We start from the raw sequence: 23,668 nt of genomic DNA, 5'->3' as shown, positions 1-23,668 counted from the left end.
ATGGTGTACGGAGAATTTGTTCACATTCTCGACTACTACTTTCGCCAGCTACGCGAATATTCTCGACAGGCTCAAATCGAACGCCACGCGGATCCTGAGAGAAGGCGAAGTAGTTGGTCACCGAGGCAATGGTTCGGTGTAAAGCATCCCCCAGATGACGTTCTAAGACTTCCTATCCATTTCGATGATTGCCTCCCCTCTACCTCTTCCAATCCCCCACCCTCCTCCTCTCATATTCATAACTATCCGGATACCACTCTCTCTTCCTCCTCCGGTGCTCCATCTAACTATTTGAGCACTTCCACCTATTCGGACCATCGACGTTCGTTGTACAAAGTAGACGTCGAGAAGTACTGGGAGCAGTTGCTCCTGCATAAACTTCTCCCGTCGCCAGCAGACCGTAATATGCTAACAAAGTCAATAGTGAGTAGTAGTGGAGATTCGGGAATTTCTGGAGACTACGGTGGTGCTGGCATGATGCCTTATATCGATGATGACGATGATTTAACCCCTATTATTGTGGCACGACCCCCAATTGGATCTGGATACTCGCATGGAAGAAATGGTTGGCACAGATCGCCAAGGCAGTATATCACTAATTGGTGGAGTGAGTTGTCCTATGCTAATGATCTCTATCTATTTGTTGGGATTTTTAGTATTTTTTTACACAAAGTGCATCATAAAACAAAACACTTTCTGTCATCTTTTCGTGTCATCTTTTTTTTTCTCCGTTTCAAACAAGAGGGTCCAGAAAAAAATACGCATAAAATTGTTTCCTGCTCCTCACCTTTTTTTCTTACCACGAATATTTTATGACGGAAATGTAGAGACAATAGTCTTCGAGCGCAGCGAAAATTGTAAAAATTCGAAATTTTGGAAAAAAAAATTAAATCTTTTCCAAGGAATCCGAAAATTGCAAAAATCGACTTTTTCCGAAAATTTATTTTAAAAATCGAAAAATTTCAATTTTTTACGAATCCAAAAATTGCTGAAAATCGAATATTTTTCAAAAGATCAAAAAATTGCCAAAAATTCGAAAAATCCAAATTCTGGAAAAAATTGCGAAAAATCGAAAATATGCAAAAATTCTAAAAATTGCAAAAAATCCAAATTCTGGAAACAAAAATCTTGGAATTGCAAGAAATTCAAAGTTTTGCAAAAATTGCAAAAAATCGAATTTTTGGAAGAAAAAAGTTTAACATTTCTAAAAAATAGAAAAATTCCAATAATCAAAATTTGGAAAAATCTCAAAGTTTAAAAATTCCAAAATGCCAATCATCAATCTCACTTTTTTCTGACAAAACAAATAATTTTTTCTCACTTTTTATCACCCAATTTATCTGAGGTCCCCTTCTCATTGAATTTTATCAAAAACAATGCTCTTTGAGCTCCTCAAAATAACAACAAGAAGAGAAACGGCAACAGCAGCTGGTGCCAAAAATTCTCTTCACAGCTGATAACAATTTTACTGCTGCCGTTCCCTTGAAAATAGCTGAGAGAATTAGCTCAAATTTTTCTCTTTTTCAACTCTAACCGCAGACAAAGTGATGTTAAAAATGATAAGAAGGTGACAACTACATGACAAGTGATAGGGGATTTTGTAGTACTTTTTGAACTATATAAACGGCTTTCAGTGTTTGTTTTCAGCTATAATTAAATATTTAATGACCCATATTTATAGCAATTCTAATCTTTGAGACGCGCACCGCGATCTTTGAGTTTATTGTTACCACCCTCCCCTATAGAATAAATTAGCAGAAGAATGAAAAATAGCAAGAAAAAGTTGTCTACCCATCAATTCTATAGAAATCATTGGTCAAGAATCCCAAGAGACCATCGGGGAGAGAGGAAAGTGTGAATTGTCCTAAAATTGATAAATGGGTTCTTCTTCAAAGCGGAATTTGCAGGCGATACACTTGTCAAGAAGCTCCACACCCTTGCCAATCAGACAATCGAACTATTATGGAGGTTCTTCGAAGTGCACATCTCGAAAATCGTATTTATCATTATTGGATTTTTTATCGCGTGTAATGTAAGAACTATCTAGATTTTTCAGATTAGAAAACGGGCTAGTCACTTTTAGGATCAATATTTCTGGACCAACTAAATCAGATATGATAGAACTCGACGAGTACTACAAATCGATTCTATATGGATTACCGTATTTTATCTATGAGCAATGCTATAAGCCATAAAGCTGTGACTGCGTAGGTCAAACGGTTTTTGGCTTATAACTTTGTTTATGGAGAAAGATACAGTATTCCAAATAGTATCATTTTGTCCAGCTACACAGAACTTATTTTCAGATTAATGCAATCTACATTCCACTAGTTATCCTCCTCTCGCTAGCAATTTGTCTTCCATCAGCAGCCGATGGAATCTTTTCCCTATTCATGTGTGCATATCTATTCCTAGTGGCACTTAGCAAGATGATCTACCAGCTCGACGTGGTTCCCGAACTTTCGAAAATCGACAGAGGAATTGGTGCGGAAAACTGTACCTTTAGTAACAAATCAATGGCCGATTGGTTTGGACTGAGAAAGGAGGGGCATAGTGAACCGATCTACATGCTTTTCGGTGTCATTTGCTCTATTATCGCGTTGGCATTCCAATCAATCGTCGTCTACAGACAACGACATCATCGAACGGCATTGGGACTTCCAGAATCGCTACGTGGCAAAGTGTTTCCAGATTTTTATCCTCAACACTATGATCGATCTTTGCGACATGCTATCATGTTCCTAGTGGACTATGGATTCTATAAATTCGGGTTTGAGATCACTCTCATTGCAATGTCAATTGATGTATGGGTTAGAATGGACGCACTGGCAGCTATTCAGTGTGTATGGATAATGTTATTTGCGCTGAATAAGAGGTTTGTTTTTGAAAAAAAAACATATTTTGATGGAAAAACGACTTCCTCAAAAGTTTGAGTCAAAGTGTCTCATAAATTTCAAAATTTTCTTGTTTTTCAAAGTCTTCAAATTTCAGAGTATTCAACCGTCGAGTATGGATCTTCTATGTGATCTACATGTCGATTCTATACCCTCTCCAGTTCATTCTCTACGTTGGATTGCCACCAGACAGTTGTATCGAGTATCCATGGTACAATTGGCTCTCATCGTATCCAGAAGCTGTTAATCATAATCTTTTAATCATTCTGAATCTGCCAATTTACGGAGAAAAATGGAGAGAGGCATTACTCGTCTGGGACTTTTTCCTTCTTCTTTTGGCATCTTGCCAATTGGCAGTGTTCCGAAAAGAAGGAGAGGACAATGAGTCGATTTATTCCGATGGTCACTTTGTTATCAAGCATGAGAACCCACATCACGACTTCATAGATACGAAGAAGAGCTACGTAGACTACTTCAAATCGTTCATTTTCCATTATGGACACTGGATTACTTTGATGGCTACGCTGGCTGCTGGAATCGCTGGAACATCACTATTCGCTCTTGGATATATCATTTTCACACTGACAATGCTGTGGTCCGGAAACAATTTGTATGTGATGAATGCGCGGTTACGGTCGTTCGAACAGACTTTGAAACGATGGAATATTCTTCTCGGATACAATCTCCTAACGATTCTTTTGAAAGTTTGCGTTCAGGTAAGAAGATAATCAGGTCAGGCTCAAAAAAAAAGCAAAAATTTGCAGATATTGGGCTGTGTGTTTTTGCAATGGTTCAACAAAACCGGTGCTGCTGGAAAAACACTCTGCATTCTTCGTCAACTATTCAGCGTTTCGTGTGTAGTCGAGAAATGTACACTTATCCCAGGTCTTGATGATTTTTCAAAGCAATGCGAGGTGGATCAAAAAGAATCAAAGATTGGATACGATATCATTGCGTTGGCATTCATTATATTCCAGATTCGAATTTTGCACTCATGGTCAGAGAACATTAAAGTGTTTAGACTGAAAAAAAATTTTTCAGGTACTTCCAACACTGTATGGTCGAATATCGAAGTGAAGTGATTCTAGCCAATAGGTGAGTTCTTCTTTTTTCTTGCTCAAAACTTCTGTAAATCTCCCTACCCACTTCTTGATATTATTTGTTTTTATCTAACGTTATAGTGGTCCTAATGGAATGTCAAGGTGAGTTTTGTGATGTGTGGAAGAGTTCTATCCTTCCCCATTCGTTCAGAAATTTCTAAAAATTTTCTTTCTTATTTCTCTTTTCCCCCGGATTTTCCAGAACTTTTTCGGTTTGTGGGCGTGGGTTAGATGTTAATATTGCTGTAATAGAAGCTCCCAAACTTTAAGTCAATTTATCTCGGTTACTGGCAAAGATATCAAAGAGTTGTCAACTGATGAAATGCTAATCATAATATCAGTAGTGTTTTATCAGTTGACACATTTTCGATATCTTGCATGGGAATTGAGATACTCGAACCCAAACTTTACAGTTTGTGGGGCCCTTCTATTACAGGTTTTACGGTATCTTATTACTGATAATTCCCTCATCATCTAATTTTCTCGGGAACCCATGAATGTAATTTTTCAAAAAATAGGGATATTTTTCAGAGGAGCCGTTCTCAAAAATCAACTCATCGAAAAGGAGATGAAAGAGCAAAACGAGCAGCAGAAGGCGAAATTTATTGATATCCAGAGAAGGACCGAGGCGATTCGTGAGAGGTGGGATTGTTTGGAAAATTTGAAAAATTGATCATTTTGGAAACTCTGGAATTCTGAATTTTGAAAGTCTGAAGTTCAGGAAATCGGAATATCTGAAACGCTGAAATTCTTGATTTTTGAAAATTCGAAAGTGCGAATTTTCAGATATTCGAAATTCTTCATATCTGATATTCGGATATTTTGGAAATCTGAATTGTTAATTCTGAAGTTCTGAAGTGTTAAAAATCTGAAATCCTGAAACTCTGTAAATTTGAAAATTTTGGAATTTTGAAAGTATGAACTTCGAAAAAATTTCAAAATCTGAAATCATGAAAACCTGAAACTTGAATTTTGATTGGATTGATCATTTCGGTGCTTATCTCCTAATATCCATTAGTAAAATCAAATGGTGAACTTAAAAAAAATTGTTTCCGACCTCAAAAAATTACAAGAAGTTTGAAAATCTGTTTTCAAGATACCAAAAGCAAATCGAACGTGGATCGGCTGAACGAGATTTTGAACCGAAAACTTATGGACAAGGTATGTCTCTTTTTGAAAACGTTTTTAGTGGGAAATCAAAAGGTTCTAGGTTCTCTAATTTTTTGTGAATGTCTTCTAGTTATACTTCTAGTAGTTGTTTTTTGGTGGTTTCGGGTATAGATGTTGTGTAGTCCTTTCAGAGCTTCTTACTTCTATTTTCAGATTTTCATTTCAATTATCCTAATTCTAGTCCGAATCCTTACCCATTTTTGTCTGTCTTCATTCTACTTTGGGGCTCACTTTTTCATGTCTTTCATACTCTCTTCTACATTCTCCACAGAATCTATACGTCTCGACGAGGACGATCCGTTTCCTTACTATGATTTGCGTTTACAAGAATCATCTGATACGGGTTGGTTTGTTTCTCCCAGGGAGCTCCGAAAAACGCTTTGCTGCCGATTTTCCCCTTTGTCGCTGCTCATCTTATTCTCCCAGTTGTCTATTGTTGAGTTCTCTAAAAATAATAACTCAAGTTTTCCTTCGCTGCTTTTTTCTCTCATCATTTTCAGTTCTCTTTTTTCTTCCTTTTTTTCAGTTCAATTCCAACCAACCAACTCACAAAAATACCTGTAAAACCTGTATTAGAGGAGCCCTTCTAACACAGGTTGTATGGTAAAAACTGTTTGGTTTAGTTGCTCACTTACCAACCAACCTACAACTTGGAAATCAACAAATCACTAATCACTATTCTGGAATTTACAAGAGCATGATTATCTATAAAGCCTTCTTTTCCCTATTAACCTATTTCTATTTTCAGCTAAACGTGCCGGCGACTATTACATGTTCAAGTATGACCCGGAGAATGATGACCTTGTGGAACCAGTGGATAGTTTTGTACCCGAAATGGATCCCAAGGCAACAGCTTATGATAGATTGGATCCTGGACAGATAATGTATGCTGCCACTGCTCACGACCTGGATCTAGCTAAGACGGTACAACAAGTGAAAAAGGGAGACACAATCAAGGATGCTGATGACCGTGCCCTAACTGCAGTATCTGAACCAGAGCAACGAAAGAAAGGAGGAACAGATCAACCAGATGGAGACAACAAGCAAGACGATGAGGATAACAAGGATTCGAAGGTGGAATCCACTGCAAAATTCGTTCAGAAAATGATAGCATCTGCATTGGATTTGTGTAGTGTGACTCTCAACAAACTGTGCCGCGAACATCGTTACGTTGGTTTTGTGCTGAGCAAGGAGAAGCAGAAATTGAAGGCTGGACACTCGGAATCGCTCTCGAACACGTCTAGAAAACTCACTGAAATAAGAACGGATGTCGATCTTCCAAGTCTACAACTGGTACATTCTGAAAATGATGTTGAGAAAATGGAGAATGCGGTTAGCATCGACTGGCAGCAGAAATCATCAGCCACCCGACTACTGAACGCTGTTGTCAACTGTATTGGAGCCCATACTGATATTCTTTGCTACTTCTGTGCAATTATGACACAGGCGGTCACTGGTGGCCTCATCACTATGCCTCTTCCCCTGATGTCTTTGTTTTGGGGAAATCTATCGAATCCACGGCCATCGAAATTCTTCTGGGTCACGATGATCACCTACACTGAGATTGTTATCGTTGCCAAATTCATCTGCCAATTCCAATTCATGCCATTCAATTCGTCAACATGGGTTACGGAACATCAAATGAATCCAATGTCAATGGAGAAACTATTCGGAGTATCTCAAAAAACCAACTTCGCTGTGTGGGATATCATATTGTTATTCTCCCTTTTCTTCCATCGTTATATGCTCAGAAAGTTGGGCTTGTGGAAGGATGCGAATCTGACAGAGACGTTTGCCAAGGATGATACAACTGAGTCGAGATCGCCCGCAGGATCCGATGCTGGAACTCCGAGAAAGAAGAAGGCAGAGCCGAAGGTGGTGGTGACTCAAGCAGATCCACAGGAGGGAACCAGTGGAGGAGAGAGTGAGTTTTGATTAAGGTTTTGGAACATTTCCAAAGTATGAAATTGACCCGAAATCAACGTAATTAAGAAAAGTCAATTTCAAATGATTTCAAATTTCAAAATTCAAAAAGTCAATTTCATGTCAACCGGGCTGATCAGGGTTTACTATGGACCATTGCATAACTCGGCTCAAACTCCAACTTTTCTCAAATCAAAAATTTTAATGTAGAACAGAACGAGACCTACCAAATTATACTTCATTCGACTATATTCGATTTTCAAATTAGAAGCATTATTTGAGCCTAGCTATTTTACGCCTTCTGGGATGAAAATGTCAATTCAGAAGGCGCGAGATAGCCGGGCTCATTTGCTGCCTGAGGCAGGCTGCCTCTAATTTGAAAGCCAGTATTCAAAAATAGTCGAATTAGGTATTATTTTGATGGTCTCGTTCTGTTTTACATTATAATTTTTGATCTGAACGAAAATTCTAATTTTGGGCCGAATTATGCGACAGTCTGTCCATTTAAAATCAACTTTTCTGGAAACTTTCTGAATTTCGGACCGATTTTATGTAGACGGAAAAAATCCGTTATTTCGAAATCTCCTGGAGCCAATTTTAATACGGACACCAAAAAAAAGCGATTTTTCAGTTGTGATACCATCCGACCCGGACGCTGTTGTCTTGGAAGAAATCGTTGACAATATGGAAGGTAGTCCACCAGAAGCACCACGTGGACCAATCGGAAGATTCATCCACCAACTGTTCCATCCGAAATTCCGTTACATCCGTGACTTGTACCCCATTATGTTCGCAATTGATGTCGTATGCTTCCTGATCATGACATTCGGATACTCATCATTCGGAGAAGGAGGATCTGGAAATGTTCTTGATGACGTCAAAGCATCCAGAATTCCAGTCACTTTAGTTGTTATGCTCGTTGGAATGACTCTCGCCATCATTGTGGATCGTGCCCTCTATCTTCGAAAATCAGTTGTCGGAAAATTGATTTATCAATTCTTCATGATCGCTTTCCTTCACATCTGGATCTTCCTAGTTCTTCCGAATATGACCCGTCGATCTGCAGTCGCTAACAAAGTTGCTCAGGCATTGTATGTCATCAAGTCTTGCTATTTCTTGGTATCCGCTTGGCAAATCCGAAATGGTTACCCAGAATTGTGCATCGGAAATCTCCTGACCCATTCTTACGGAATGACCAATATGATTGCATTCAAAGTATTCATGAACATTCCATTCCTATTCGAACTTCGTACAGCAATCGATTGGACATGGACAGACACCTCAATGCCACTTTTCGATTTCTTCAACATGGAAAACTTCTACGCTCACATCTTCAACATCAAATGTGCTCGTCAATTCGAAGCCGCCTATCCGGCGCCACGTGGAATAGCCAAAGGAAAACTGGTGAAATATATGATGGGATTCCCAATTATCATTGGAGTCGTTGTCTTTATATTCTCGCCACTTCTTCTATGGTCTCTTCTCAACCAAATTGGAACGATCAGTATGCCAGAGAAGGTTAATTTGAAGATTTCCATCGAAGGATACCCACCACTTTACGAAATGGAAGCACAGGGAAGAAATCATGATAACAAGGAGCTCTCGTTGATAACACCTGGCCAGTTGGGTGAAATGAATAATGCATTGACGACGATGTATAAGCCAACAGAAGATGATTCAGTTACAAGATCCAGGCAATCGGTTTCATATTTGAAAGGATACACTTTCGAGGATATTCTCATTGTCAGATTCCGTCCGGAATCTGAAATCTACTGGCCGATTTCGCAGGATTCAAGAGATGCTATGATGTAGGTTTTTTTCCAATTTCAGAATTCCGGAAAATTCTGATTTTAAAAATTCCTGTATTCCGGAATTCTGGAAAAATCAATTTAAAAAATTTCGGGACTTTCGGAAAATTCCGTTTTTGAAAGTGTCCGGAATTCCAGAAAACTCTGATTTAAACATTTTTGGTATTCGGGAGTTCCGGAGTTTTCCAATTTTGAAAACTTCCGGAATTCCGGAAAACCGAATTTTAAAAATGTCGAATTTCCGGAATTTCCAAATATTCCGATTCCCAAATTTTCTTAATTCCGCTGCAGTTCTGAAATTTCCGGTTTTTAAGAATTACGGTTCTCCGGAATTCCGGAAATAATTATTTTCAAAAATGTTGGAATTCCGGAAATCCGAAAAGTTTCAATATTAAAAATTTACGGAATTTCGGGAAATTCTAGTTTTTAAACTTACGGAATTCCGGAATTTCGGAAAAATCACTTCAAAAAGTTTGGATTTCCAGAAAAATTAATTTTAATTTTCCGGATTTTTGTGTTCCGGATTTCCGAAACACTGAAATTGAACATCTCATCATTCTGTAAATCCGGAAAATCTTGATTTTTACAACTTCCGAATTCCGGCAAGTTTCGATTTCCAAAGTTTCGAATTATTCAGAATTCCGGAAATTCTGCTTTCCATAACTTCTGAATTCTCGAATTCCCAACATCAATTTTTTCAGTGACAAATTGAATTCCACCTCCACCTCTGTCAACTTCGAAGTGTCCCTCGAATTCACTCGTCCCTACGATCCAAACGAGAATACGGCCCTAAAACATTCCAAATCATGGCTTGTCCCAATCGATCAAGATGATAAAGTTCGTTCCGAAATTCGAGCAGCGCTCAGAGGAGAACCAGGCCACCCGATTCTGATTCGTGCTTCTATGCCAGCATTCATCCAAGTGCCGAATCAAGGAGAATTGATTCTTCCAACATCAATCGGAACTTCAATCACCAGGGATGGAAAAGTCACAGTGAATACAACGGGAATGACACCAACTCAAGTTTCACAAGCATGGTTTGATACATTGACACTGAAATTGGAGCAAGGAAATGGGATGAATGAGAAGATCTGGATAGCGTCGTCAGAGCATCCAGTACCATCTGACGTCTGGATTCCAAGTGAAAATACAACATACTCAAAACGGCCGTACCTTCAAACCGTTGGATTCATCGACAGAGCATTCCCATCTCTACTGGCGAAGGTGTTCAAAGGAGGAGTCATTGCAGTGTATCTTTCTGTCATTCTGGTCGTCGGAAGAGGTATCGTACGTGGTGTATTCACAACGTCTCCAAGTACGGTAATGTTCACGGAACTGCCGAATGCAGATCATCTTCTCAAGATTTGCCTCGATATTTATTTAGTGCGAGAAGCCAAGGATTTCATGTTGGAACAGGTAATTTTGATATTTCTGATTTTTTTAGATTTTCAAGAATCTCAAATGTTGATTTTTGAATTCGGAAAAAATTTGAAAATTTCTGATTTTTTCAGATTTTCAAAATTTTCAGTTTTTGAAATTTCCAATTCATAATTTCCACATTTCCAGGATCTCTTCGCCAAACTGATCTTCCTGTTCCGATCGCCAGCGACACTCATCGAATGGACACGAATGAGCAAGAAGAAACAAGAATAGGCTCATTTTCATCTATATTTATATTTATCAAGTTTTCCCTTTGTAAAACGAACGGTTTTCATTTTTATTCCCCTTTTTTTTCTTTTCTTCTCTATCTCAACCCCACAAAAAAACCAAAAAGTATTAAATTTTGTTCATTTTTTTCGTTTTTTTTTTCTCTGGTACCCTACGAGTTCTCTTTTTCCTGACTCATCTATATGGTCACACAAAATGTTTCAAAAAAAGTATATATTTTTATATTTTTTCGATGTATTGTTAGATTCTTTTCTCTCCCCTCCTGCTCTCCTCTTTCCTTTTTCGGGTTCTTCCTTCGTTTTCATTTCCATTTTTCCCTGTTTTTTTATTCTTGTTAACTTTTCCCCATTCTGTACTGTGACACACGACAAATATAATAAATGGTTGACTCTTTTTTATTTGAATTTCGCACCAAAATTCGCCTAAATTCCGACTGTTCGATAGGGCGCGTTTACCGTTTCTGACACAGACAATTGAGACCCCGGAATTTGCGGGGTCTCCAGACAATTTTTGGAATTTACATTTTTTAATCAGAATCACTTGAATAAACAAACATAATTTTTTTCTATTTGCCAACGACACGAAAAAAATCAATAATACACAGTCTTTCAATAGGGTATGCGTCCATCTGATGACGTCATCACTAACCGGCACATGGCAGAAGATTCTCTATCGGAAACAGGCGTTTCCAGACAATTATTCCGGCGGAGACGCGCAATTTTTGAAAGAGTTGAGGAAAAATGGTAGCTGGAATTTTTCTCCGATTTTTAAAGCCCAAATTTTGCAGTATCCGTCGTCCATTATGACTATAAAAGTGCGGTTTACGGATGTATGAATTTTCTCACCCATCTGGACACTCTAACAATGTATTTCGTGCTTTTTCTCAATGTAAGTCTCTTTAAAAAAATATTTTTATTCAAAAAAATTTCAGATTTTACATTCCAACTGGTCGCCGAACATTCTCTACACCGTCTTTGTTTCCACTATTGCTCTCTATCTGTTTTTCTGTAAATTTCTGGCTGTAGTGGCGAATTCCAGAGAACATGCCAGAACCATCGTCACCTTGTTCCTTTTCGCCTACGCGTTTACTCCTGTGATACGGTCTGAAATTTAAACGATTTCAGACTAAATCATTTAAAATTTCAGAACCCTGACAACTTCAATCAGTCGGATACAATCTACTCGACATCAATTATCACCGCCATTCTTAGCTGCCTCTTTCATGACTATGGAGTCAAGGCGCCAGTGTAAAGCTTTTATTTAATTGCATCAAAATGTGTAGAAAAATATGTAGATTCACATTTAACACCAGCAAATTTTTTTTAATTGCAAAATCTTAAACAATCGCTTCAAGTTCATTTCTGGAAACTTCTTGAAGGTCTGGAACTCTTTTTTGAATTCCCGCCAAAACTGAAAACTCTGAAAAACAAACGATTTCTTTGAGATTTTTTGAAAGAAAAATTGATTTTTTGTTCAATTTGTTGCAAAAATTCTAGACCTTCTTAGGTTTTATAGCTATTTTCGAAGATTCCTTTTCGAATTGTTAGAATTTTTTGTCTGAATGTCTGAAATTGGACGGAACGGTATTCGTAAAGATTACTGTAGATTACTGTACAAAACTCATTTCCTTTTTTAGTTTTTTTTTTTTGCAAACACCTTCACAGTTTTTTTCTGCATTTTGACGTAAATGTGTTCGAGAAAAAAACTAAAAAGAAAATAAGCCGTTTACAGTAACCTACAGTAATCTTCCCGAACACCGTCCCGTAAAATTTCAGACAAAAAACCGAAAAAAAATGGAAAAAGAATCATTCAAAATATTGTCGAATTAAAAAAGTGGGACCTGAGAATTTGAAAGGTGTAGCTTTTTTTGATCTACGAAAAAGTGCGGCAAAAACGTAATATTTCAGAGTTTCGCCTCGTTTGAGCTAATTTCGCAATTAAGTTTGGTTTTTCGATGAAAAACAGATTCTAGAGATGCCAGCTATCATTTTCATACCAAGAAATCTAAATTTTGTCCAAAAAATCCCACTAAATTCACATAAATAAGTTTCGTTTACTACCGTAGTGTTTTTGGGCAAGGCGTCGAAAATTGACCGGGAAGCCGCCCGCGAAATTTTCCAGGTCCCACTTTTTTTAATTCGAAAATAGCTACAAAACCAAAAAGATCTAAAAATTCTGCTCAAAAATCGAAGAAACAATTAATTTTTCGTTCGAAAAATGGGAAAAAAATCGTTAATTTTTCAGTGTTTCAGTTTTGGCTTGAAGCGATTAGAGATTTGCGTTTTTTTTTTGAAATTTTTCTTTATTTCTATGTGAATCTACATATTTTTCTGCACATTTTGATGCATTCAAAAAATAATTTTTGGTCAGATCTCCCCCATCAATTTCCAATAAAATCAACTTTTCAGTGTCTCCTATCCAACATCAGTTAGCAGTGGTCTGAGCTCTGCAATTTTCCTGCTTTCCCGTCTCGAAGAGGACACTCCAACCCTCCTCCTTCTTGTCATTGCATTCACTCTCCACGCCTACGGAGCCGAATTCCGGAATCGGATGTTCCACGTGTATCCTGTCGCCTCCTCGCTAATTTTCACCGTTTTATCCTTGTTTTCTGTCTATTGCATCTCTTCGTTTTCCGTTGAACTTTCCGTTTTTTGGGCTTTACTTCATGTCTTCATTCTTTTCGTGTGTCCATTAATTCTTATTTTGAAGCAAACCGGTAAATGCACGATTCATGGACCGTGGGATGAAGCGGTTCCCATTAAATCGATGAATTAAAATAAAGGTAATTATTTATTTGAATTTGTGTGAATTCGATACTTTTGTTGATTCGGAATTCAACAAATAAACGATTCCAAAATAAATAAACTTTGATCGCACTTGGAGGCGGTCAGCAAACGCGCTCCACGGGGAATCCGAAGAAAATTTTCAATCGCGGCCACCATTCTGACTCATTCTATCCGTTTTTCCGTTGATTTTGTTCAATAAAACGAGATTTTCATGAATTTACAAATAAAATATTTTAGTTTAAACCAATTCCGACGCGATGGCGATGCTATTTGGCTTCGGACAATCAGCAGAAATCCAGATTCGGCTCTCGAACGAGGATAGTCGGAAAGTAAGGGAAAATTGAGTTAAATTTCATCATTTTCAGTCGGAAAATGCTGAAATAAATGGAAAATAAATTTAAATTTGTAGGTGGTGAAGGCGCGCGGCGACGATGGCAATCTGCATGACAATTTTCTCTACTACGACGGTGAATCGGTGGCAGGAACAGTGCATATTAATTTGAAGAAGGCGAATCACAAATTTGAGCATCAAGGAATCAGAATTGAGTTCATTGGGCAAATCGGTAAGTTTTAAAAGGGCTGAGGAAAAAAGAATTTTCTAGAAAATTGACCTGGAAATTTAAATTGATTATCTTTATGTTATTTGGGGTTTTTATTTTCCGAGAATTGTAAGTTTTTAGCGCGAAAAATAAGAAAATAACCCATTTTCCCGAAAAAGAAATACAAGTTTTTTCAGAATTACGGTTTTCTGAGAAATTGGGAACATGTGAATGGTTTATAGCGAAAATCGTGTCAAGACCTAACTTTGAGAATGCGAGAACACAGAAAAACACAAAGTCCAGAAAAATTACAGTGAAATCTCTCGAAAACCAAAAAAACACCTCAAAAACGTCCTCTGAAATGTGTGCGACACCGCAGATATTCCTATGGCGCCTTTCGCGGCGGGACCCGAGACACAGCCCTGGCAACATATGCGCCGCGCACCGACTCCGCCCATTTTCTCTCTACAACCAATTTAAAGTTTCAGTTTCAGAGGTGTACTATGATCGTGGAAATCAGCAAGACTTCATTTCGCTGACTCGTGAGCTGGCTCGTCCCGGTGATCTCACACAGAATGCACAGTTTCCGTTTGAGTTCAATAATGTTGAGAAGCCGTTTGAGACTTATATGGGAACCAATGTCAAGCTGAGGTTTGTTGATTGAGGCTGAATTTTATGATTGTCGATTTTTCCAGATACTTCCTCCGGGTTACTGTAATCAGAAGGCTCACAGACCTGACAAAGGAAATCGACCTAGTTGTTCACGCCCTCAGCAGCTATCCTGACAATGATAAATCGATTAAAATGGAAGTTGGAATCGAGGATTGCCTTCACATCGAATTCGAGTACAACAAGAACAAATATCATCTTCAGGATGTGATCGTTGGGAAAATCTACTTCCTTCTGGTTCGTATCAAGATCAAGTACATGGAGATTGCGATTCTAAAAACGGAAATCGTCGGATCCGGACCCAACACTTTCAAAGAGTCGGAGACAGTTGCGAAGTTTGAGATTATGGACGGGGCGCCTGTTCGTGGAGAATCCATTCCAATTCGGCTGTTCCTGGCTGGGTACGATTTGGCACCATCGATGAGAGACGTTGGAAAGAAGTTTTCAGTCAAGTACTTCTTGAATTTGGTGCTGATCGATGAGGAGGATCGCAGATATTTCAAGCAACAGGTATTTATTTAGAATTCGAAAACTTGAAATTGAAATTCTAAAAATTGAATTTCTAGGAAGTGACCCTCTGGCGAAAAGCTGACAAAGCGATGCGTCGTCCAGGATCAGACGATGAGGAGCCACAGACAAGTATCCCAGGAACCCAAAAGTTCACAGCTCCTTCTATCGAACATCCGAAGCCAGAATCCCCGAGATCCGATCCAAAAAGTGGATCCACGAGTCCTGATGATAATTCTGATTCTTCATAAATTATTGATTGTCTTTTCTTTTCATTCAAAAAAATTTCGCCGTCCTCTTCTCATCAAAAATCCGTTTCAAAAATTGCCTACTCTGTGATTACCCTTCTTCAAGCAAAAATTTCTATGTCCCCCAATTATTTATTTGTTCTCAGTCCCTTTTGAAAAACCATAATTTATATTGCACCCCAGCAGCCAGTTGACTCCCCTCGTAAACTTTGTAAATTTTCTATACCCACACAGTAAAGAACGTTTTATCTTGTAAGCTCGATTTATTCGCTGAGTTGGAAAAATGCCATCTCCAGTTATCTGAATTTTAGGGACCCTCAAGGGATTTTCGGAATTTTCGGAATATTCCGAGTTTCAAAATTCAAAAAATTCAGAATTTCGGATTTTTCTCATTTAAAAACACAAAATTGATGAAAACTCAAATTTTAATGCATAAATCCCAATTTTCCATCGAAAAAAACGGAAAAATTGGGGAAAAATTGATTTTAAAAATTCGAAAACGCACAAAAATGCTGACAAAACGATTTCCACTCGAAATCCGCAATAAAACTTCTCGCTTGCGCCTTTAACATACCGTAAGAAAGCAATTCCGCTCGAGACCCTCAAGAAGAACTTTGCGTGCGCCTTTGACATACTGTAGTAAATAAGATCTCTAAATTGGAAAAAAAGCTTCGGAAATTCCGGAATTCCGAACAAAAAATTTTGAAAATTCCAGACAAAAATGAACGCCGAGCCACACGATTTCCGTGATCACAAAGCGCACATGAAATGGACGGTAAGTCATTAATTTTCCAATTTTTGACCGAATTTTTTGATTTTGCCTGAAAATTTTCAGCAAGAAAAAGAGGCGTATCGTGCGAATATTCCCATGATTCCACAAGACATGTCCAGTGGCTCTCGAGGACAAACCCAGGCGACGACAGTGCTCCAGAAGGCACTCAACAATCCACTTGTACCTCTTGGCATGCTTGCAACCACTGGATGTCTCATTGGTATTCCTAATCACCTAGATAATTGAAATAATTCAAATTTTTGCAGGTATGATGGTTGCCACGTTGCGTCGAAGCTCCCGCGACGCCCAACTCTTCATGCGAGGACGTGTCGTTGCTCAAGGTCTCACAGTCGCTGCTCTCGTCGGTGGAGCCGTGATGTTCGGGATTGGAGCACCTACAGAAGCGGCTCTTCGTGCGCCAGGCAAAGGACAAGCCAACGTCGTCTCGCTGACACCCCCACCTGCAGTTCAGAATAATCATTAAATTAGCTGCTTTTTTGTTGTTCTCCATGAGAATTTTTGTTCGGTTAGTAGCTTTTAGAATCGTTGATCTGTAAATATATGGCTTTTATATTATTTACACAGGAAACAAAAACACGTGGCACCGCCGCGCAAATGACCAGAAAGAACAGTGAGCGGATGGGAGAAGACTATAATAATGATCTAAATTTAGCCTAAAATCTCATTAACAGATAAAAATACGAATTCCTAGAATTCAGAAAAAAGTGAAAGAGGTTTGAGGGGATGAAAAGGCACACAATATGATGAACAAAAACTAAAAATTATTCAATTATTCAAACGGAGCCAACGCTCTTCGAAGAATTCCGTACATTGAATTGATGATTCCCCATGCGACGAGGGATCGTGTAAAGTTCAGATGGACACCCAGGTAGAGATTTCGAAGCGAACGATTTCGGAGTTGCCAAACGTCTCGGAACACGCGGAGACCGCTGTCGTAGTTTACGCCGACCTGGAAAGAATCCAAGGGGATTAGTGGGAGATCGTGGTTAGACCTAATTTAGCGCTACTTTTTGGATCACCCAGTGGAAGGGAAACAAGGCGTAAAACTGGAACCTTGTTTTCAATGTTTTCAGTTTTTTTATTGAAAAATTATAGGCTTTATACGCTTTGTTTCCTTTCTACTGAAACATCCAAAAATGACGCCGAATTCAAAAAATTGGCCCCAAAATTACCTTTGCTTGCATATGATTTTTGACGACTCCCAACGGGAAGAACGCCGTTGATATCGTTGCACCTAACAGCGATCCAGCTATAAAATCGCCTATCCAGTGTTGAAGAGAACATGGAAGACGGCTGGCTTGTGGAAGGGATACTATCTGAAATTCCAGATTTCTATATCAGAAAAATATCTGAAAATTTTATCCTCACCCTATGTTTCAATGGATCTCTCAGCGTGAAGAAAAGTGTGTTGGACAAACTGTTTCTAACCAAAATCACCGAAAATCCTCTATAATATTCTCGATATCCGTACTCTTTTAATCGACTGAACGCGTGCAATGTATTCTTGAATTTATCATGGAATTTCGTTGTTTGAAGAAGGACTTGAACCCGTTCCAGCGGGCATAACATCGCTTCGCATACTCCTGCTGGAAATTTTGAATTGCAATGAAAATTTCAAGAAATTCTAAATTTTTGGGTACTCACATAAAAAGGCGGCTTGTGCGTGACAATTGAGAATGAAGAGTTGGGCGGTGCATGTGGGCATTTAAGGGAGATCTGAAATTCGTCGTACAATCCATACATCAACGCTCGACTCGTCGTTCGCATGATCAGTGGAGGCAGAAGACCTCTGTAAAGCTTTCCCACGCCTTCCAATTTGATTTGTTGAATCGCATCCTTAACGTGGAATCCGTGTAGCTGTTGTCGGAAGATGATCTTGTTCGACGGATACAGAATACACGTTTCGATGCATCCGGCTCCCCATCCCGCGATGAAATCCAGATGATTTCGAGTGGGTATCTGTGGAGCCGGAGCTAACGACTCCCGACTGCTCTCCAGCTTGGTTTTGCTCGGAACTCGAGGCTTGATTACCTGACACGGAAAAAAAGTTTTGAGACTATAAAATGGGCGGAAATTCGGGAAACGGACAAGAGAATTTCACATAGAGAATGAGGTGATTGTTTTTTTCATGATCAATAGTCTATTCGAACTCTATTTAAAAACAAACAATCATGAACAAAATTCCGGTTTAAAAAAATAGGTTATTTTTTCAAAGGAGCAGCACAAAATAACCTATTAGGGTTTCACACCGAATTTACATATTTTGACATGTTCCTATAATTACGGTTTTTAGTCTGTTTTTCAGGCGATTTTTCTCATTTTTCTGCGAATTTTACTAGAAGTCGAATAAGAATTTGGTAATACAAAAATTTTACTTTTTTTTACTCAGAACTTTTGCAATTTCTGACCAAAAAAGGAATTAGAATCACACAACGAATCGAAAATTCTATCAAAACACAGTAGTACTTTAAAGGAGCTTTACCAAATTTGGTAACGGAGCTTCACAGCGAAGATATGAATTATGGCATGTTCCTTTAAGTTGACGTACGGTGTGCGCTATCAAATTTTTATTTTTTCACTCAATTTTCAGTAGAATTTACTAAAAAACAAGGTTTTCCATGGAAAAAAGTTAGCAAAAGCGAAAGAAAAAGCTATATAGCTCAACACCCAACACGTGAAAGTTGCAAAAACAGGTCTCAACACGTGATTCGGGCGATAAACGACATTAAAAAGTTCTTCTCGGGAACGACGCCTTTTTTCTCGATTATAATGTGTGTCGCGGTAAACTTTGTTGCTGCAGCAATCAAGGTTGCGTGCGAAAAGTTGTCCGATTATCAAAAAAAAAAAGAAAGAGATAGCATTGACATAGAAAATTAACATCGAAATTGTCAACAAAAATTGAATAGAGAAAAATAAAAAGACTCTTTATTAAAGAGACAATTTTAATTATAAATTCCCAACTCTCGGTGTATTTCTCTCAGAGAAATCGAAAAAAAAGACAAAAATTTTGAAGAGTGCGAACTAACGGGAGTCGCTGGGGCCTCTCTATGAGTCTGTGTCTCTTGTCCCATTACACTCCTTCCCTGTTGCTTTTCTTTTCTTTTTTCGCTTTTCTATCATTTTCTTTCGTCCCAAAACAATTTCAAATTCCAAAGAACACGGGGTAATGTCAACTGCTGCTGCTCCAGCTGCTACTCCAAAACCACCACAATCTCCGCATATTTGGACTGGAAACGCCGATCAAGAGGATCGAGTTGAGACATTGATCAAGTGATGCAATTTTTTATTTTTTTTATAATAAATGTTTTCGATTTTTTCAGAAAATCCGGTTGCTGGGATCTCCATCTAAAGGTTTCCGATTGTATGGGAGAGCATCGGGACTGGAGAAAGTGTCAAGACGTCGTGAAGGAGTTCCGCACCTGTGTGCAAAGTGTACAAGTTGGTGAACCACCGAAAGAAGCCGAAGAAAAGAAACAGTAATGGATTTTCTAAACGAATTCGATCCGTCTTCTGACGATGAATCTACACCAAAAACTCGTAAAAATTATCCAATGTTCTCTCCTAATCTAAATGACAAATTCTGGTATCGCGATGTTTCGAAAGAGAATCAAACTGCAACGGCTATAACGTAATTTGAAATTGACCATATTCTAAAAATGGAATAAATTTCAAATTTCAGAGAAATCGACTTGTTTCGGGTAGCAGATTTTTATAGCAACGGCGATTACGAAGCAGCAAAACAGGTAATATTCCGGTATTAAAAAATCGGAGCTGAAGGTCCCACAACGACAACTAACCTAAAAATCGTTTTTTTTTCGGAATTTATTTTTTCTTGTTCACTGATTGTTCTCGATTTTCCTGTTATTTTCCTCCAGAAAAGCCGGGAATAAACGGAAAACGCTCGAAAAATCGAGAAAATAAATCCTGAAAATACAAATATTTTCAGGCTACGTTTTAGGACCTCCAGCCTATCAGCATAATACTGACCCCGATATGAATTTCAGATCCTCACTGATCTCCGTGAAAACACTAAAAACAACCGGACCCATGAAATCATGCTGATCGATTCCCTTCTTCAATGTACTAAGGAAGGAGGAGTATAGTTTTCTTTTTCTGAAATCTCAAAAAAAAATTTTTCAGCTATGTCAATCTGAAACTGACTACTGTCTGCGTCTCCTCTCTGAATACGAATCTCTCCTTGTTGATTCCGGTGATCAAGTTCAATTTCTTCGAACCAAAGCTTCAATCCTTGCTAAATTCGACAAAAATATCGAATTTCGAAACACCATGGCTCTTTTATGCCATCTGTGCGGGTCGTTCGATAATTGGCAACTTTTCGAATCTGGCGCCAAGTTTTTCAACGACGTCGAATTGTATGGGTTGAAGATGAAAATGAAGAAGGTGCTGCACTACGAAATCGATCATTCCAGAGGTTTTGTGAAGGAGAAATTGGAGAAAAAGCTGAAGAAAATTGAAGAAGAAGAGCAATATCTAGCAGGGAAATTGCAGCAAGATGATGTAATTCTTTAGACATTAAAAACTGAAATCCGATTTTCATTTCAGATCGATTCAATTCTCTCTTCTCTCAACTCCAACAAAGACGTCATTTCTCCAGAATCCGCCACGTCATTTGTATTCCGTGCTCACGACAGTCGCTCCAAGAACAAGTTGATTCCTGTTGCTGATCACCCATCTGTTATTTCTGATTTCTTTCATCGCTTTCCATTTTTGTCATGATTTAGGTTTTGTTAACTTTTCTTGTTTTTTTTGTTTCTTACACATGAATATTCTTTTCTAAAAGACGCAGAAATTTCAAAAACCCCTCCTTCAAACACTTTTTACGGTTGCCCATTTTACGAGGTGTGCTTTTAATATCATCCAGTTAAAAGGCGCAAAACGACTGTGTCTCCCTCTCTCCACGACGTAATTTGATTTGATAACCCATCAGTGCCAACGAGTGATATCAATGATTCGCCGACGCCATATAATTTTTGCCACGACTGTGTGCACAACCGACGACGACGCCCTCTCTGTCCTTTTTTGACTCATTTTCATCACAACCCCTTCAAAAACGTCATTTTTTCACTGAAATTCGCGATTTTCCGTTCCGTTTTTCTCTAAATTTTGGAACTTTTATTCGCCTCGCCGCTCTTCTAGAGCGAAAAAATTTTCTGTGACGGATACCGTAAGCTCTAACAGAAGCCCTCCCTATGCTTGAACTTTGAGCTCAATTATCTCCTTTCCTATGAGAGATATCAAGAATTTGTCAATTGGAAAAATGTGGACTATGTTTTTACTAACATTCTACAAAATAAGAAATTTTGGTATCTCTCATAGGAACCGAGATAATTGAGCTCAAAATCAAGTATAAGGTGGTTTTCTATTAAAGTGATTACGGTACCTGACAGAAGATTTGATTTACCAGATTCAAAAACTTATAAACTGACATGAAAATTTATATTACCCATAGTCGAAAAAAACAGAAAAAAAACATAGATTTGGTGAAGTTGACAAATTCAGAAGTTATGAGTTTCGAAATCAGAATTAGGTACTGAACATAACTATTTTTATTGTTTCTGCCTTTTGGTTTTTTTATCCGCAATTATTAATGCTATTCGAAATATATCCTGAATGATTAAATTTTAAATGTGACATTTGGGGAAAATCTACAGTAATCTCTTTCGGCAAACTTCGGGGATTATTTTCTTGGAGGTGAGCAACTTTTAGCTTTTTTGTTGATCTATAAAAATATTACAGTTTCAAAGTGCACATATTTGAAAATTGAAAAAAAGATCCAGTTGTCTTCTTAAACTTAATTTACAGTTTCCTGTCCAGAGTTTTTTAGAAATTTACGAATAAATAATGATGCCGGTGTGTTAGAGGGAATATATTTTTTCTAGAAGAATTCGTCAGCTAATTGGATACTAGCTATTTGAACATCAAGAAAAATAATTTTTGCGTTTTTAATGAAAACTAGGTTAGATTTCTGTTCTGGGGAGCAAAACTTTTTTTTCTAAAAAATGCAAGTAAAAGAGTGAAAATTTGAAAGAATCTCTTCAAAATAATCTAGAAAAATAATAGGAATGCCTTTGCTTTTTTTGTCATAGTTCGATCAAACTTGTATAGAAACGGAGGTAAGGAAGGCATTGCCATTGTAATTTTTCGATCTCTCATATGAACACTTTGAAACTGTAACACTTTTTAAGACGTAATATTTTGTAAAGAATGATGGAATGCGAAATTTCCCCTTTTGAAATTGATCATCCAGGTTGGGTATATGGGATAGGGCTAGTTATTTTTATATGATCAGAGAAAAGATCAGAGAAAAGATATATGATCAGAGAAAAGATTTACATTGCCATCGTTTGTTAACTTCTCACCTTTCATTCGTCAAATCCGTTTTTTTTTCCTGGACCTTAATTGATTTATGGGTAGAAATTTTGATAGAAGTACTATTCAAAACCATGTACTCTTTCCTTTCCATTGACTTTCCATCTACCTTAAACCTTAAAGATGTACTAAAAGCTCTTTCAACTTTGACCAAATTTATCCCTGTAAAAGATAAGGAAAAATAGTCAACTGACAAAACGTTTTCGATATTATGACAAAAATTTCATTAGTTGACAATTAGTTGACATCTTTCACAGGAACCGAGATAAATTGGGTCAAATTGGACAAAGTGATGCGGACCTTTTATTACGGGATAATTTGAATTTGAATGTACGTTCACAATGGCTAACTTCAAGCAATGTTTCAATAAGGAACATACTATCTTCATGAAAATACGGTTTCAGTATGTATAAATCACTCTACTCTCTCGCTGGTCTTACTTTAACAATTTCTAAATGATTCAGAATGCGTTCGGTGGCACTTTCTCTTCTTGTGCTCCTCGGAGCCGCTCAGGCATCCATCCTTCTTCCATATCATATGCCAGATGAGCTCATCCAATTGATGGCATTCCGTGAGCAACCACAAAATGCAGCAATCTCTGTTTGTAATGATATTCAATTCAACTATTGTCAGGTAAAATGATCTCGCGAGCTTCAAAATTGGCTCCAAAATTTGGTTTTTTTGAGAAATTCAAAATTTGTCTTTCAAAAAAAATTTTTTGGGTTTTAGGAAATATGAATTATTGGCAATTGATAAATCGTAGAAAATGGCATTGAATCACTAAAAAAATTAATTACTTACTTTATAAAAGGTTATGGTGAAACATTGAAAAATGTCTCGGAGAAACTTTTCATTGAAGAAACAAAGCCTTCCCTTCTAGCTTCATTATTTCGGTCCCTGTAAAAGATAACAAAAATTTGTCAACTGATAAAATGTTTATCATAACATCACCAACTTTTTATCAGTTGATGGATTTCTGATACCTCTCATAAGAACCGAGATAATTGAGCTTGAAGGACAGGGGTGGTGTTTGAATAGACCATTAAAAAAATTCATTTGCAGACCCATTTCAATCAGTTCTTCGGAATGGACGATTCCATCTCGTGGCGTAATGGTTCCTACATTTTCAACACTGTTCAAAACTATTTGATGATGAATGTCACCGAGTTGGTG

At 37.8% G+C, this 23,668-nt stretch overlaps 5 protein-coding genes across 5 annotated transcripts in view; 4 read left to right on the top strand and 1 right to left on the bottom strand.

Annotated features, from left to right (window-relative positions):
- On the top strand, positions 1-10,548 carry CBG21690 (the record flags this gene model as incomplete). The annotated part of the gene is given in 14 exon segments (XM_045235240.1): positions 1-607; positions 1,908-2,032; positions 2,307-2,875; positions 2,992-3,610; positions 3,659-3,891; positions 3,936-3,972; positions 3,983-3,993; positions 4,526-4,636; positions 5,065-5,154; positions 5,296-5,663; positions 5,913-7,088; positions 7,719-8,895; positions 9,597-10,311; positions 10,462-10,548. The coding sequence occupies 14 exon segments, from the start codon at positions 1-3 to the stop codon at positions 10,546-10,548; spliced, it is 5,925 nt and encodes a 1,974-aa protein (XP_045097385.1).
- An 879-nt stretch (positions 10,549-11,427) lies between these two features.
- Positions 11,428-13,338, top strand: CBG21692 (the record flags this gene model as incomplete). Its single annotated transcript, XM_045235239.1, has 3 exons — positions 11,428-11,451; positions 11,495-11,664; positions 12,972-13,338. The coding sequence occupies 3 exons, from the start codon at positions 11,428-11,430 to the stop codon at positions 13,336-13,338; spliced, it is 561 nt and encodes a 186-aa protein (XP_045097384.1).
- A 268-nt stretch (positions 13,339-13,606) lies between these two features.
- Cbr-vps-26 lies at positions 13,607-15,315 on the top strand (the record flags this gene model as incomplete). The annotated part of the gene is made up of 5 exons (XM_002632892.2): positions 13,607-13,678; positions 13,759-13,912; positions 14,383-14,539; positions 14,584-15,067; positions 15,124-15,315. 5 exons carry the CDS (start codon positions 13,607-13,609, stop codon positions 15,313-15,315), a joined length of 1,059 nt encoding a protein of 352 aa, XP_002632938.2.
- A 760-nt stretch (positions 15,316-16,075) lies between these two features.
- On the top strand, positions 16,076-16,568 carry CBG21694 (the record flags this gene model as incomplete). The annotated part of the gene is made up of 3 exons (XM_002632893.2): positions 16,076-16,087; positions 16,148-16,304; positions 16,351-16,568. The coding sequence occupies 3 exons, from the start codon at positions 16,076-16,078 to the stop codon at positions 16,566-16,568; spliced, it is 387 nt and encodes a 128-aa protein (XP_002632939.2).
- A 306-nt stretch (positions 16,569-16,874) lies between these two features.
- CBG21695 overlaps positions 16,875-23,668 on the bottom strand; it is a gene marked incomplete at both ends in the record, with an annotated part of 7,851 nt that continues 1,057 nt past the window's right edge. The window contains 2 exons of the mRNA XM_045235238.1: positions 16,875-17,054; positions 17,278-17,421. Coding sequence (XP_045097383.1) covers positions 16,875-17,054; positions 17,278-17,421 — 324 coding nt within the window. The remainder of the gene's footprint in view (positions 17,055-17,277; positions 17,422-23,668) is intronic.

The sequence above is a fragment of the Caenorhabditis briggsae genome (genome assembly GCF_000004555.2).
Source record: "Caenorhabditis briggsae complete genome, chrIV, whole genome shotgun sequence".
Taxonomy (NCBI): Eukaryota; Metazoa; Nematoda; class Chromadorea; order Rhabditida; family Rhabditidae; genus Caenorhabditis; species Caenorhabditis briggsae.
This window is presented reverse-complemented; position numbering and strand designations above follow the sequence as displayed.